This window comes from Pantherophis guttatus, chromosome 4, assembly GCF_059756535.1.
Source record: "Pantherophis guttatus breed Tessera chromosome 4, ASM5975653v1, whole genome shotgun sequence".
Taxonomy (NCBI): domain Eukaryota; kingdom Metazoa; phylum Chordata; class Lepidosauria; order Squamata; family Colubridae; genus Pantherophis; species Pantherophis guttatus.
In genome coordinates, this window is record NC_142066.1 from 41,136,483 (window position 1) to 41,149,215 (window position 12,733).

At 39.7% G+C, this 12,733-nt stretch overlaps 1 protein-coding gene and 1 long non-coding RNA gene across 4 annotated transcripts in view; one reads left to right on the forward strand and one right to left on the reverse strand.

Annotated features, from left to right (window-relative positions):
• Positions 1-8,341, forward strand: part of SYT3 (synaptotagmin 3) — a 49,523-nt gene extending 41,182 nt beyond the window's left edge. Inside the window, exons 7-10 of the mRNA XM_060693636.2 lie at positions 2,413-2,584; positions 4,279-4,408; positions 5,386-5,506; positions 6,721-8,341. Coding sequence (XP_060549619.1) covers positions 2,413-2,584; positions 4,279-4,408; positions 5,386-5,472 — 389 coding nt within the window. The 3' untranslated portion in view covers positions 5,473-5,506; positions 6,721-8,341. The remainder of the gene's footprint in view (positions 1-2,412; positions 2,585-4,278; positions 4,409-5,385; positions 5,507-6,720) is intronic.
• LOC117659672 (uncharacterized) overlaps positions 1-12,680 on the reverse strand; it is a 39,230-nt gene extending 26,550 nt beyond the window's left edge. For all 3 annotated transcript variants that reach the window (XR_015733745.1, XR_009623066.2, XR_009623068.2), the window contains exon 1: positions 12,518-12,680. This is a non-coding gene — a long non-coding RNA (uncharacterized LOC117659672). The remainder of the gene's footprint in view (positions 1-12,517) is intronic.
• Positions 12,681-12,733: the final 53 nt, after the last annotated feature.

Sequence of the window (12,733 nt, forward strand, 5' to 3'; positions counted from 1 at the left end):
ACAGAAATTGACTTCTCCCTGATCTTTTCCCTTTTTTTCTATCCTAAATTGGACTGCACAAAAAAAGGAACTTTGCGGGGATGGAAGATGCGGCTATGGGATTTTATGTGAAAGAATTTGCACAACAAAACAGTTTTTTACGTTTAATGTTCTTGGTTTTGAAAAATGCAGATAACATTTATGTGGGGGAGTCTTAAGAGATGAATCTCATAACCAGGAAGGGAGAGTTTAACTTTTTCTTACCTCTACTAGAGTCTGTCTGACTTCCCCTGCTTTGAACCATGCTAAAAGCAAAATCATGCTTTTAACACAACATGTCTTTGGGCCTCTGTTCTCTTGCTAAAACAAATTCATGAGTGCAGTGTGTTTCTAAGGTATGCTGCCCACATGAAGACACATTTATTTGCACTTGGGCCTGGTTCGTTTATTTTAAAGTTTTGGTAAATTGGAATCCTATTCTTTATGAATTTGGAGATAGGATGGCAGCAAAGAATGAAAGGCGAAACTTCTGGGTATGTGTTGACTTCACAGAAGCCTAGGATTTAACGAGGGGATTCAAATATAGGTAAGAATTTGAGGTCAGTCAGAAGTAAGAACATTGCCCTGGGAGGACTGGCAATCTAATTCCCTGCAGATCTTTGGGATGTATCTCCTAAGACTGGATCTTTGCCATACTGTTTAGGGTGGTTGAAAGCTCAAATGCGAGACCTCTAGAGAGCATCAGGTTCCTTATCCCTGCCATCAGCAAAGGAGGCAGCATTTAGAATGAGGGCAGAGAAAGCAGCAAAAGGGGTTACTGAGAAGGAAACAAGATGAGTGTAAGATGGATCCCGTTATGCTTCATTGCTATTACAAGGACATAGTTCAGCTTCAAATGAGCAAATCTGTCAATTTTTGTTTCATTCGGCATCTCTTTTTTTACCATATTAATTATGTTTGGCCTGTTTTCCCAGCAGTTTGTAAATGCTGTTGTTTATTTCTCCTAATAAATATTTTCTTATATGTGATTTTTCTAGAATATTTTTGCATATATATATATTTTTCTAATAGGCTTTTCCTAACATATGCTTTTTTCTATGCACATTGTTCCTTAAGCTGTGCCTTTTGCACATTTTTTTTAAAGTTGTAATTTGCATTCTGTGTGAGCTGGGGTTTATTTTTGGTTTCCTTGTACATTTGGGAATGATGAACTCAATCAGTTTGCATAAACATTCAGACAGAGTGAATTTTTCTACTGCCTCTAGTTAGGGATATACATCTCAGTGACAGTTGTCATGTTTGTGATCTGGAGGATGCTTCTTAACAGATAATGCCAAGTCAGTTTTGATAAATTGATCTTGGTGTTTATGATGACAATCAGAGCTCAATCCACTATGGAAGGGGTGAGGGAGGAAAGGAAGGACTTGCAGTTATAAATGACCAGGAGAGAGAGGGAATTTCTCAAAGCAAGCCCGGCTTTTATGGATGTTGGTAGTTAAAAAACTGCAGAATCTGTTCTGTAGTGGTAAACTTCCTATATAATCTGGAATTGCAGTTCGGTTTGGTGGGCACAGCCTCACTTATATCTATGATAAAGCTTCTGCCAAAGAAAACAGCTTGGTTTATGTGACTGGTCTATTGTGGGGGCAGGGCCAGCCTGAAACATTTTGCTATCTGGTATTTTGCTGATTACATGGAAAGTTTGTGAAATAGTAGGTCATTAGGGAAAAAAAGGTTATATATAGCCCAGCCTATTTCCTATAATGCTACTTTTCTGCTTGTGGCAATTGCATCATAAAGGGATTCTGAATTGTGATTAGCCTCCTTGCAAGTTCTGCCATGCCATTCTCCTGCAAATGGTTTTGGACCTTATGATACTTTGTAGTGGACAGCATCTGTTCTCACTAAGCACTTACAAACAGTTCCCACAACCATGAAAACCTCATTCAAATACCATTGGGAAAGATTCCTCTCAGTGCTTAATCAGGAAGTCTAAACTCCTTGAACTCAAAGGAATAAAAATTACAGTGATCAGAAACGAGATGGGGCAAAATGTTAAAGACAGAGAGGCTACAGGTAACAGTAACAGAGTTGGAGGTTATCTAGTTCAATCCCCTGCTCATGTGGTGAAATCCAGCTAGATCTATTCGGCTTGCATGAACCAGTAGCACCGGTGGTGGGAGGCTCCGCCCATCCTCCGGGACGTCATTACGTCCCGTTTTTTACCCATTCTGTGCATGCACAGAAGAGGCACAGGCACTCCCATTCCTGAACCGGTAGCGAAGGTAAGTGGATTTCACTGCTGGCAGGAGACCTGTACTAGGGATTCGAACTGCCAAACTACAGGTGATGGCTCTTGGTATAAATTTGGCTTGGCTTCTTCCCCTGTAAACCTGGACCGCTTTTCTCTATCTTTTGCCTGTATCTTTTCAGATCCCTATGTCAAAGCATCCCTCATGTGTGAAGGGAGGCGCTTGAAGAAGCGTAAGACTTCCATCAAGAAAAACACTTTGAACCCCAGTTACAATGAGGCTCTTGTCTTTGACATTCCCCAGGACAGCATGGAGCATGTCAGCATTACCTTGGCAGTCATGGATTATGATTGGTAAGATATATCATATCCACCCAAATTCCGGTGAGTTAAACAGAAGAGGTATGATTTAAAGGGCTTTTCCAGGGACTTCAGTGCTGGCTGGGCCTTTAGACTTCTTTCCCCCTTTGGACAAAAGTCATTTCAGCCAATGATGACTTAGCACTTTCCTTGATTCTACTTTCAGTGAAAGAATCCTGTCTTTAAGATACTGGAGAATTTTGGGGCACAACATGCAAGATGGAGACACAGAGTAGGATGTCTTGGGGAGGGATATTGGCAACTCTTACCAGCCATGGATGCTGTTGCACAATTTCATAGAACGGTGTGAATTTATCCCCCCCCAATCATTAAAGCCTTGTGAAAACCCACAAAATAACATTGAAATGTCAGGGCATTCAGATTATTTGATTTGGTATATCTTGTTAAGTCAAATGCTGTGTTGCTAGTTCACAGGTTAGTAAAGAATAGTGCAAAAAAAAAATCTTCTGGAATTATATTGAAAACTACTAGAGAATGAATACAGCCCAGCAGGACTTCATTTTACTTTTTCTAACGAAGATGCAGTGGGTGGAACTTAGAGACAAGATTGTTCCACACTTTCTGACAAATAGAGAGTTATGCACTGAGGACAATCCTGAATTGCAATCCTTGCCCAATTTGGGCATCCTTCAGTTATATGGCTTTGAACCCTTGACATGACCTCATTTCCGTAGTTATGCTGGCCTGGAAAATCTGGAAATTTATATTCTCACCTCTGGAAGGTGACAAGGAAGTGAGCTGTTGTCTGGCTGTTTTTATGAATGAATGTGGCATAGTCAGCCTTCCCTAAGTTGTAAATTTTTTCAACCCTGGAAGTTTTTAAGAAGAGATTGGACAACCATTTGTCTGAAATGGCATAGGACTTCCTGCCTGAGCAGGGGGTTGACTAGACTTCCAAGGTCCCTTCCTACTCTACTCTACTCTACTCTACTCTACTCTACTCTACTCTACTCTACTCTACTCTACTCTACTCTACTCTACTCTACTCTACTTTACTCTACTCTATTCTATTCTATTCTATTTTGGCAGGTGGGACCTTATGATGCAATACATATGAAGAGAAGTAGATTAGCAGGATAAGGGTACTTAAATACTAGTGTTTAAATATTCCACATGCACTTTTGCTGCAGAAATGGAAAAAAAAACAAACGCTGATGCACACTTTGTTAGAATAAAATCAGCTTTGTTTAAATATCCATTTCAAACCCCACCCCAAACTTCTTAAATTGATTTTAGATGCTAAAATAGAATATGATCTAAATAAGGTTAAAACATAGCATTTTTAGGGGGGGCGACTTAATATTTCAGTGATCTGGTTTGTCTCTGGGTCCCTAATATAGCAGTTTGAAGTAAAGCATACAAATGATCCAATAACTCACAGATGTGTTAGCACCTATCATGCCTTTGGCTGATACCAAAAAACTAATCAGACCTGATTAATGTTTGAATGGGAGTTCCGCAGAAAACCTAGGGCCATATGCTAGACTAGACTCTTTTGTAAAAATCTAGAATAGACAAGTGAAAGTTTTTTGGATCATGGCATCATAGACAATGAACTTAAGGGATTCTTTAGGGTTTTTTTTTTAATGCAAATCACATAAGTGAGGTTGACATTTTCCTCCACCTCTGTGAGAGGCTGGCTCTGAAATAAATCTCTTCTTCCACAGCATTGGGCATAATGAAGTCATTGGCATGTGTCGAGTGGGCAATGATGCTGATTCGCCTGGGAGAGATCATTGGGCTGAGATGCTGGCAAATCCACGTAAGCCCATTGAACATTGGCACCAGCTAGTAGAGGTGAGCGTGATATTGTGAGAACACCAGGTCTGATCTGTGTCCAACCCATTGCTCCAGTGGAAATTAAAAATTAAACTTAAATGCCAGTTCAGGAAGAAACAGAGGCAATGAACCAGTCATTCTGCAACTTCTCCATTAAGCACAAAGCTATTCTAACCTGCTGCCTTGGGCACAGGATAGAGCAGTCTTTCTCAACCTTGACAACTTGAAGATTTGTGGAGTTCAACTCTCAGAATTCCCCAGCCAGCCATTTTAAAGTTGCCTGAGTTGAGAAACACTGGGATAGAAAGACAAAGAGAAAAATTGGGGGGGGGGAGCTATGAAGTGGCAGGACAGAATGAAAAACATGTTTCTCTCTCTTAATTATGATACTACTCCACCCATATCTTGCCCAACTCCCACCCACTATTGTCATTTAGCGCCTTCCTGGATTCCTTCCAAACAAATGTGGCCCTTGAAACAATAAAAACTGCCCATTCCTATAAATAAGAATGCAATAAATTATTCTGTGTATTCCTTTTATGACCTGTCTTTCACTCAGCTTTTATGGTAATGATGTAGTTCTAGACTGTTGGCTAAAATTGTTGTGCCTCTTATGTATTCTGGTATTGCAGCTGTACAGTACCGTTCCAAGAACTTAGTAGTGCATCCTGAATACAAAGCATGGTTCCTGAAGAATGCTGGAAGACTCACTGACACAATGGAATAACGTTCCAGAATAACTGAGAAACAACGGGCTAAACGTTTGGGGAAACTGTCAGGATTGTATAATGTCATAAGTTGGAACAGAATACGGAGTTGGGGTTTCTGGATCTTTCTTTTGGGAAGACACAGTTGGGAGGGATGGGGGCCAAGTTTGGACTATCTCTTCAAATCTGAGTCTGTAAGTCAGAGTGCTCTGGCTATGGTTGGAGAGTCTTGAGAGCAACACATTTGTCCCTCTGATCTTTTTCTCTTTGCTGCCTCTGATTTTTCAGGAGAAGACTTTGAACAGCTATATCAACAAGAATCCTCCAGCTCGAGATAAACCTAGCATCATAGTAGAAAGCGTTCATTCAGACTAAAGCAACCACCAGCAGCCCTTTGCCACCAGGGACTGTAAGTGCCTTAGAGAGATAGAAATGGGATGAAAAATGATATATACCTTCTTAATTTTGGTAGAAGCTGTAGCGAATCGGAGACACCTATCCTTCTCCATGTGTGCCCGAGATACTATATTGCTCTTTTAGAAAATTAATGCCAGATAGTTCACAAAGTAGATGCTACATTGGGTTTCCTGGATATGATCTTATTTAGGGGACACTTGGCCAGTAAGTATTGGATCCCTTATTGTAGGCCGATAAGGCAGTGCAAACCAAATAATAAATTCCACACACACACACACAATACTTTTAGATTGACTATAATAATACCTTGCAGGTCCTGTTGTGCTTTCCCTCCTCCCTCTTTTTTATTCATATAAATTAGGGGAGTGTCTGTCTGAGACATTTTCATAATCACCCTCCCCCCACCGTTGTCTGGATTCAAGTAATGCTTCCCTCTTTTTTGCTTTGGTAATGAATCTTCTTTCCCCATCAAGGTCATCCTGTGTACTCTCTACTTACAGTCATCAACTTAAAACACAAAGAAGGGCCTCTAAAATTAATCAGTGTGCTTGAGTCTTACTAATGGGAGGAGATGTTCCTAAGATATTATGGGTCCAACCCATTTATAGATAAGTAATTTGAATTGGATCTGGAAATGAACTCTCAGTTAATGGTACTGCTGTTAAAGCATTGATGTCACCCAACCAAATCAGTTCAGTAAGCCTCATTTAGTAGTTACCGGTAAATAGAATTATTCTAGACAAATAAATATTCAAACATTTTTTTAAAAGATAACAATAGAAATGCAGTGGAGTAACACAGACAGTGGCTACTATTCAGATGAGGTTGCCATTATTAGCCCCCCCAAAAAACCAACATTTTTTCCCTTGCTAAACTAGGTTGCAGGGAATATGTAAAATGTTCCATTTCTGGCCCCAAAAATAAATTCCACAACTTTATACTCTATATGCTCTAGAGTTGCATGGCTGCATGGTATTGGCTAAGTTATTTTGAACCTTAACGCCAAATTATAGAAGTGGTATTAGCAACAAAGCAATTCCCAGAGCCTAAATTCTCAGTTAGAGACATGCTAAATTCTTGGGACAATTCCAGGATTAATCCCCCAACTCAGTTTGGACCATGTCAGAAATTTCTAGTAATATAAAAGTTGGTTTTATATTAGTTTTGAAAGAAGTGATAGATGGCCTTCATTCTTTTTTCTTTCAGGGTTCCAGCAATGTGCTCTCAGAACTTTCTGGAGTGTTAACGTTTCCTCAGATCCATCTGAGAGGAAGTGCCAATAGGAGATCATCTGAGGGAAGGACTGCAAGTTCCTGCTTCCCTCAATCCCCATCTTCCCCAGAAAGTTTGCTGCCTGATGCATTTTTCTTTTCAAAAGCCATAAGGGCAGCCATCAAAGAGCATTTTTCTTGTGGGAGGGATATATTGTATCTGGAATAAATAAATAAAAAAGACCCCTCCCCCTAGTTTATCTAAATGGGGGTGGGATCTTTTTTGACATGCATGCTATTGGAGTCTTTGTTATGGAAAGAGTCAAAATGGTAAACTAGAAATATTATCTATTCTTTGTTTTTCAAAATTGCTCATTGGACGGGAATTCACGAGGTTCTCCCTTTCCCCATGGAGCTATATAGTAGAGTTCTTCAGACTGTTATAGTTACAGTCTTTTTCAGGAGGCATAATAGGGGACAGGCATGGCAGATAACCATTCTTCCTTCTACATTCTATCCTGTGTACGGGCTTCAAATCTTCTCACGGCTGTGACTTTAGAGCCAGGTGACTGTTAACCCTTCCTCTCTTTCTTGTTTTCTTTTCACAACAGATCTTTTGAAGGCATGAAGGAATGTCTTTGTGGGTGCTTGGTCTCATAGGGGTGGGGGCAGAGTTTCTGCATAGTACCAGAAAGCATGCAGCACCCATTACCTCAGTCTTCATGAACCTCCAGCCCAAGAATAGGAGGGAGGGAGAAGAAAATTGGCATTCTTTCCTCATCACCCAACCTTGATAGACAACTGTGTAAGTGACCCAGGAGGACTCCCTCTGGACATCTCAGCCAATTTGCCCTGCTATGCCTTCTGCATCAAGGACCACCATGGAATTATCTTCCTACAGATTAACATCAGGCCTGTGACATCAAAGTGGCTCCATAATGGACTAAATTAAGGCCTACTTTCTAACCTGGAATTAGATTTGGGCTCAGTTTAACTCAGAATATCAACAGCCAGTTCTGGACTCTTTCATATGTATGTGTAAATGTTTGGGGGTGAGATAATAGTGTGACTCCTTTCCTAAGTCTCATTAAGTTTGCTGCTTCTGGCTTTTGCATGGTCACCCTCCACTCAATTTGAGTGCGTGAGTGCTTCCCAGATTTAAGCTAGGACAGCCTCTTGGTCAGAGAATCAAGACGTTCTGGTTCTTGCCACTCAAGTCTCCACTGTGTTATTTCCTTATGTACCCCCCACCTCATTTGTTTTTAAATTTGGAATGTCTTTTTCTTGTTCTCCCCCTAAGGTGCATCCATTTGTCATTTTGTCTTGGTCTCTGAAGCTCAGTCCTGTTTATGGTTGTTTTTTTGTTTTTGTTTTTTTGTTCTAATTGTGTGAAATAAAGGGAGGGGGGAGGGATAAAACAGGAGAATTAGCCCTGCTTCCTAAACTTCTGTTGCCCTTTTTTTGGAAAAGCCATATACTCTCCCAATTGCTTGGCTATAGATTTCTGGCATTAATGGGAGAGGGAGGGGGCCAGACGGTGATCTCTCTTCACAATAGTTTGGAACTTGAAGTTGCTGCTAAAACCGTGACATCAATAAAACTGGAAGAAAAACATATCTCTGGAATTCAAGACTCTTTTGAACAAAGGTGGAATATAATAGCAGTGTAGATAAATGAAGGAATTGAACCTGTATTCAGCATTCTACCAATATATTCTGATAAAGCAGAGATGTATATGCTCATATTTCATCAGACGAAAGAGATACGCTGTTAAACTGGAGAAACTTGGATGATCATCTGTACTAGAGTAGGGCAACTTTATGTGTATCAACCACACCAGACCAGAAAAAGTGAAGCAAACTGGTAAATTCTACTGCCCCTGACAGCCAAGAATCAATCTTTTTTGTTACTAGTTGTATCTCACCATTCCCCTTGCACATCAAAATAGCATATAGGTAGTCCTCGACTTATAGCTGTAATTGAGCCCAACATTTCTGTTGCCAAGCAAGACAATTAAGTGAGTTTTGCCCCATTTTATGATCTTTCTTGCCACAATTGTTAAGTGAATCACTGCAGTTAAGTTAGAAACATGGTTGTTAAGTGAATGTGGCTTCCCCATTGACTTTGCTTGTCAGAAGATTGCAAAAGGTGATCACATAAGCCTGGGATACTGCAACTGTCATAAATACGAGTCAGTTGCCAAGAATCTGAACTTTTATCACATGATCATGTGAAAAACAGTCATAAGCCACTTTTTTTCTGTGCCATTGTAACTTTAAGCAGTCACTAAATGAATTGTAAATTGAGGACTACTTGTATTTGAGAGCTAAGCGAGGTCACCTTCTTAAATTGTCTAAGAAAGGTGCACTGACTGCCCTGAAGACACCCAGTGAGCTCCTGGGGTTGACTAGATTGGGATCCCTATTTCCATCCTAGTTCTTATTCCATAATTACCTTCAATTGGCATAACAAGACAGAACAGATGGGTTACCTAATATTTGGAGATTCTACTTGGGTTGTCCAGATGGATTAGCATGGATTGCCCATTTCCTCGCCTTGACAAATTTTCTGGGAGCACCAAAAGTCTGCATGCCACTTTGCTTTGGAGTACTCTAGATTCATAGTGCATTCATATCTTATACAAGAATACAGGCTCAAGGGACAAAAATGTAAACAAATAGATCAATAAGTGCAGGAATAAAAATAATATTTGTAGAGCCTCAGAGAATTTGGGACAGTTGACTGGCTTTATTTCCCTTAATCCAATCAGTGAGAAGGGTCCTAACTTATCTCCTTCCTGTCATGCTATGTTTCTATATCAGGAGAATGTTATAAAAATTCTATTAAAGATGTTTGCAAGAATACAGCATTTTCCCTGGAGATGTATGCCTATAAACAGGAGAGCACAAATATCAATATAGTAGAATAATGATGAGTCAAGTCTATGGGCACTCTTCCTCCTCAGTACAATTCCAGGTCTAACTAAACAAAACAACTCCAAGCAGAGCTGAGATGGGTAACAACAGGGTATAGGTTCAAGGACCCCAAAGCCAATGTTTCTTAAGGGTGCTTGAAGAGTGTCCAGAATGTAACATTGAGACTAGTTTGGAAATGGTAACTTTGCTTGATTAAAAAAAGTACCTGGGCCTCAAGTGAACAAAGAAGTAGTGTGTGGTTGTTATATAAGGGTTATCTGGGCAAAGTCTCACTTGGGTCTTAGAACTCTTAGGTACAGGTCCCAATATCCAAACCAACCGTATGATTAGGCATGGCTGTGGTAAAACTGTTTTGTTTTTTTTTACTGCCATAGCATTAATACATTCACCCTTCAGCTGGTTCCATTTATGCTTCATTGGACTTCTCCCCCCCCCCCCACATTTTCATTATTTTAGCCATTATTCAAAACTTCAATAGGACAGCTCAGCATCCTAAAGCAAGTATAGCCACAAGGACCACATTTTGCAATTTCTTTTTTCACTGAGAGTAGGAACTCTCCTGAGTTGATCTGTTTGAGAATCCACACATTTGCTTTCTTGGCTGTTCATAGTATTCTCGGGAGTTTTTCCAACACCCAACTTCAGAAAGGCTGATACTCATCACCTATCTTTGTTACAGTGGAGGCATCATAATCACACTGCCACTGTAAATATAATTCTGCACCTGAATGTGACACCTTGGCTGCAAATTCAACTGGGGAGAGCAGCTCCCTCCCTCTGCATTGCCATTTATCAAGTATGATCTATTTGTGGAAGAAAATATTCCATTTCTAATTCCTCTGCCAGGGAATAAGAGGTAAATAGAAAAAGTTTTTCATGCAGAAGCATGACACTTTGCCAAAACAGGAATTATATATGGCTCATCATGCAGTTGATCCACAGCCAGAGTTACAGAATCTTCTATCATCCCACATTGCCATGCTTGGCTGAGCTCCATTGGATTGACAATGGAAGCTAAGGCTAAAATTGAGGACCTTCTCTTCAATGAGGATGGATTGCAATACTGATGACACCCTGGACATAGTTTAAAAGCTTTGAAGAACTTTCATCAGGAAGCAAATTCTTCGTCCTATTCACATCTCAACCAAATGACACCAGTGTTTCAAATCAAAAGAGCACACTATACTATATGCAGAAGTCCTCACCAGATGTTGACATTGCTTACATACTCACTAAGCAGATGACTCTGCTTAGACTATACACAGCTGCTTTGATTTGATGCTCCCCATACATTTCAAAGTACATGGACTTTGAACGCCTATTGATCATTTCACAGATTCTACAGAATCCCAAAATAACTATTCTGACTCTCCCAAGAGAGTCCCAAGACTCTCCCAAGAACTCCAGAGGATGATGGTGATGAGTCTTTTATGATGGTCACAGACCAGAATAAAAATTAAAACATTAAAATAAAATGAGACGTAACAGTGTATTACAATAAATGGTAATTAATTGGGTGACCAAAGTGTCCCTAATTTTACAAACAGAATAGCAGAATTTAGATACATTCAAAGAAATTGTATCATACTGATCTCATTGTAACAGCTGTACCAAAGGAGATCAGAATTTCCTGAATATTTTGTCAGGTAAGGAGTTATGAGTCTGTGAATCCTTAGAGGACATGATTTCCATGGACCCATGTCCTGATCACCTGATGCTGATGATGGGCTAGGTCTTTCATTAGCTGTGCCATTATTAGAGGGAAGAAAAGCTGAAGAAAATAAAAGAGATAGTTGCAAAGTACATCTTTATGAAAGAGAGCCAAGTCATGCTCTTTTACCTCACTGAAGTAGAGCATGATGTCTTTACAAAGCTTTATCTACCCAAATGGTTCCTTTTTTCCAAAGTAGATCTTAACCTTATTTGAATCAAGACATTGTATTGCCCATTATTTTTCTCAGCCATCAACACCATCAGAAACATTACTTCATTCTTTAGATATCCATCATGCTCTATTTTTTACTTGAATTTTTAAACACCATTTCACCAAGACCAATGTCTATTCCAGGCCTTCCAAAAGGCAGTCTTTCCTCTCAGCATTTCTAGAAATAGATATTGACAATTAAATTTTGATATGAATTAGTTCATATCAGCCATCCTCTCTTCCAATATATATTCAGTGCACAAAAGGAACAGTGGCATCAGCAGTTTTTATCTGAGGTATTCCCCTGGTGTGTCCCTACCAGAGCTGTGCTGGGCAGCCATGTGGATTCACCTCTCCATTTTCATCTAGCACTGTAAATTTGGCCTTTACTCCCAGAAAGGTGCAAGCTTTAACTTCTTTTTAGAAGATTATTTATGCTAAGATGTATCAACTGATTAATTCTCTAACTGCAGCTGTTTTAAATGATCACCTGTGGATTCAATTTATCTTCTAATCCCACTTGGCCTCAGATCCAATGTCATCCTTGGCAGTTGAAGCAATTTGGCAAGTTATGATAGGTCATAGGCAGGAAAATCTGTAAATTCTGGAAGATTTCAAATATAGTTCTATAACTTTTGGGTGTATTTTAGTCTCCTGCATAGCATTTTGGACTCCTCCCCCTTTTTCTTTACCTATTTTCTCTTTTTTCACTGCAGACAATCCAAGCAACAGGATAGGGTCTTATTTTATTCCAGTTATGCAATTAGGGAAGTATCTGACATGGAGTCCTTCTCACTGAAAATCAGCAAGCAATGCACAGGTTGTTAACTATGTAAACTCTGTTTGCACAACATGCAAGGTTTTGACAGCCATGTAAACACACCCTTAAATTTTAGCATTTAAATCTCACATAAAATCCTCAGATAACTTACTGGAATGTCCCAGGCCACAATTCTAAATCCATGCAATATCCATCTTCTCCTAGTCCCAATTAAATAGAAGGTGTTCTACTTTAATTTTCCCAAATTGTCAAGCATATTTGAAGTTATTATCACAACTAGCCTGATCTTCCTCCAGCAGCCAAAGAGCCTTACAACTCTGTGCCACATTCTAGAATTAACCTCCTCTACGTTCTGCTCCTTTGTGGT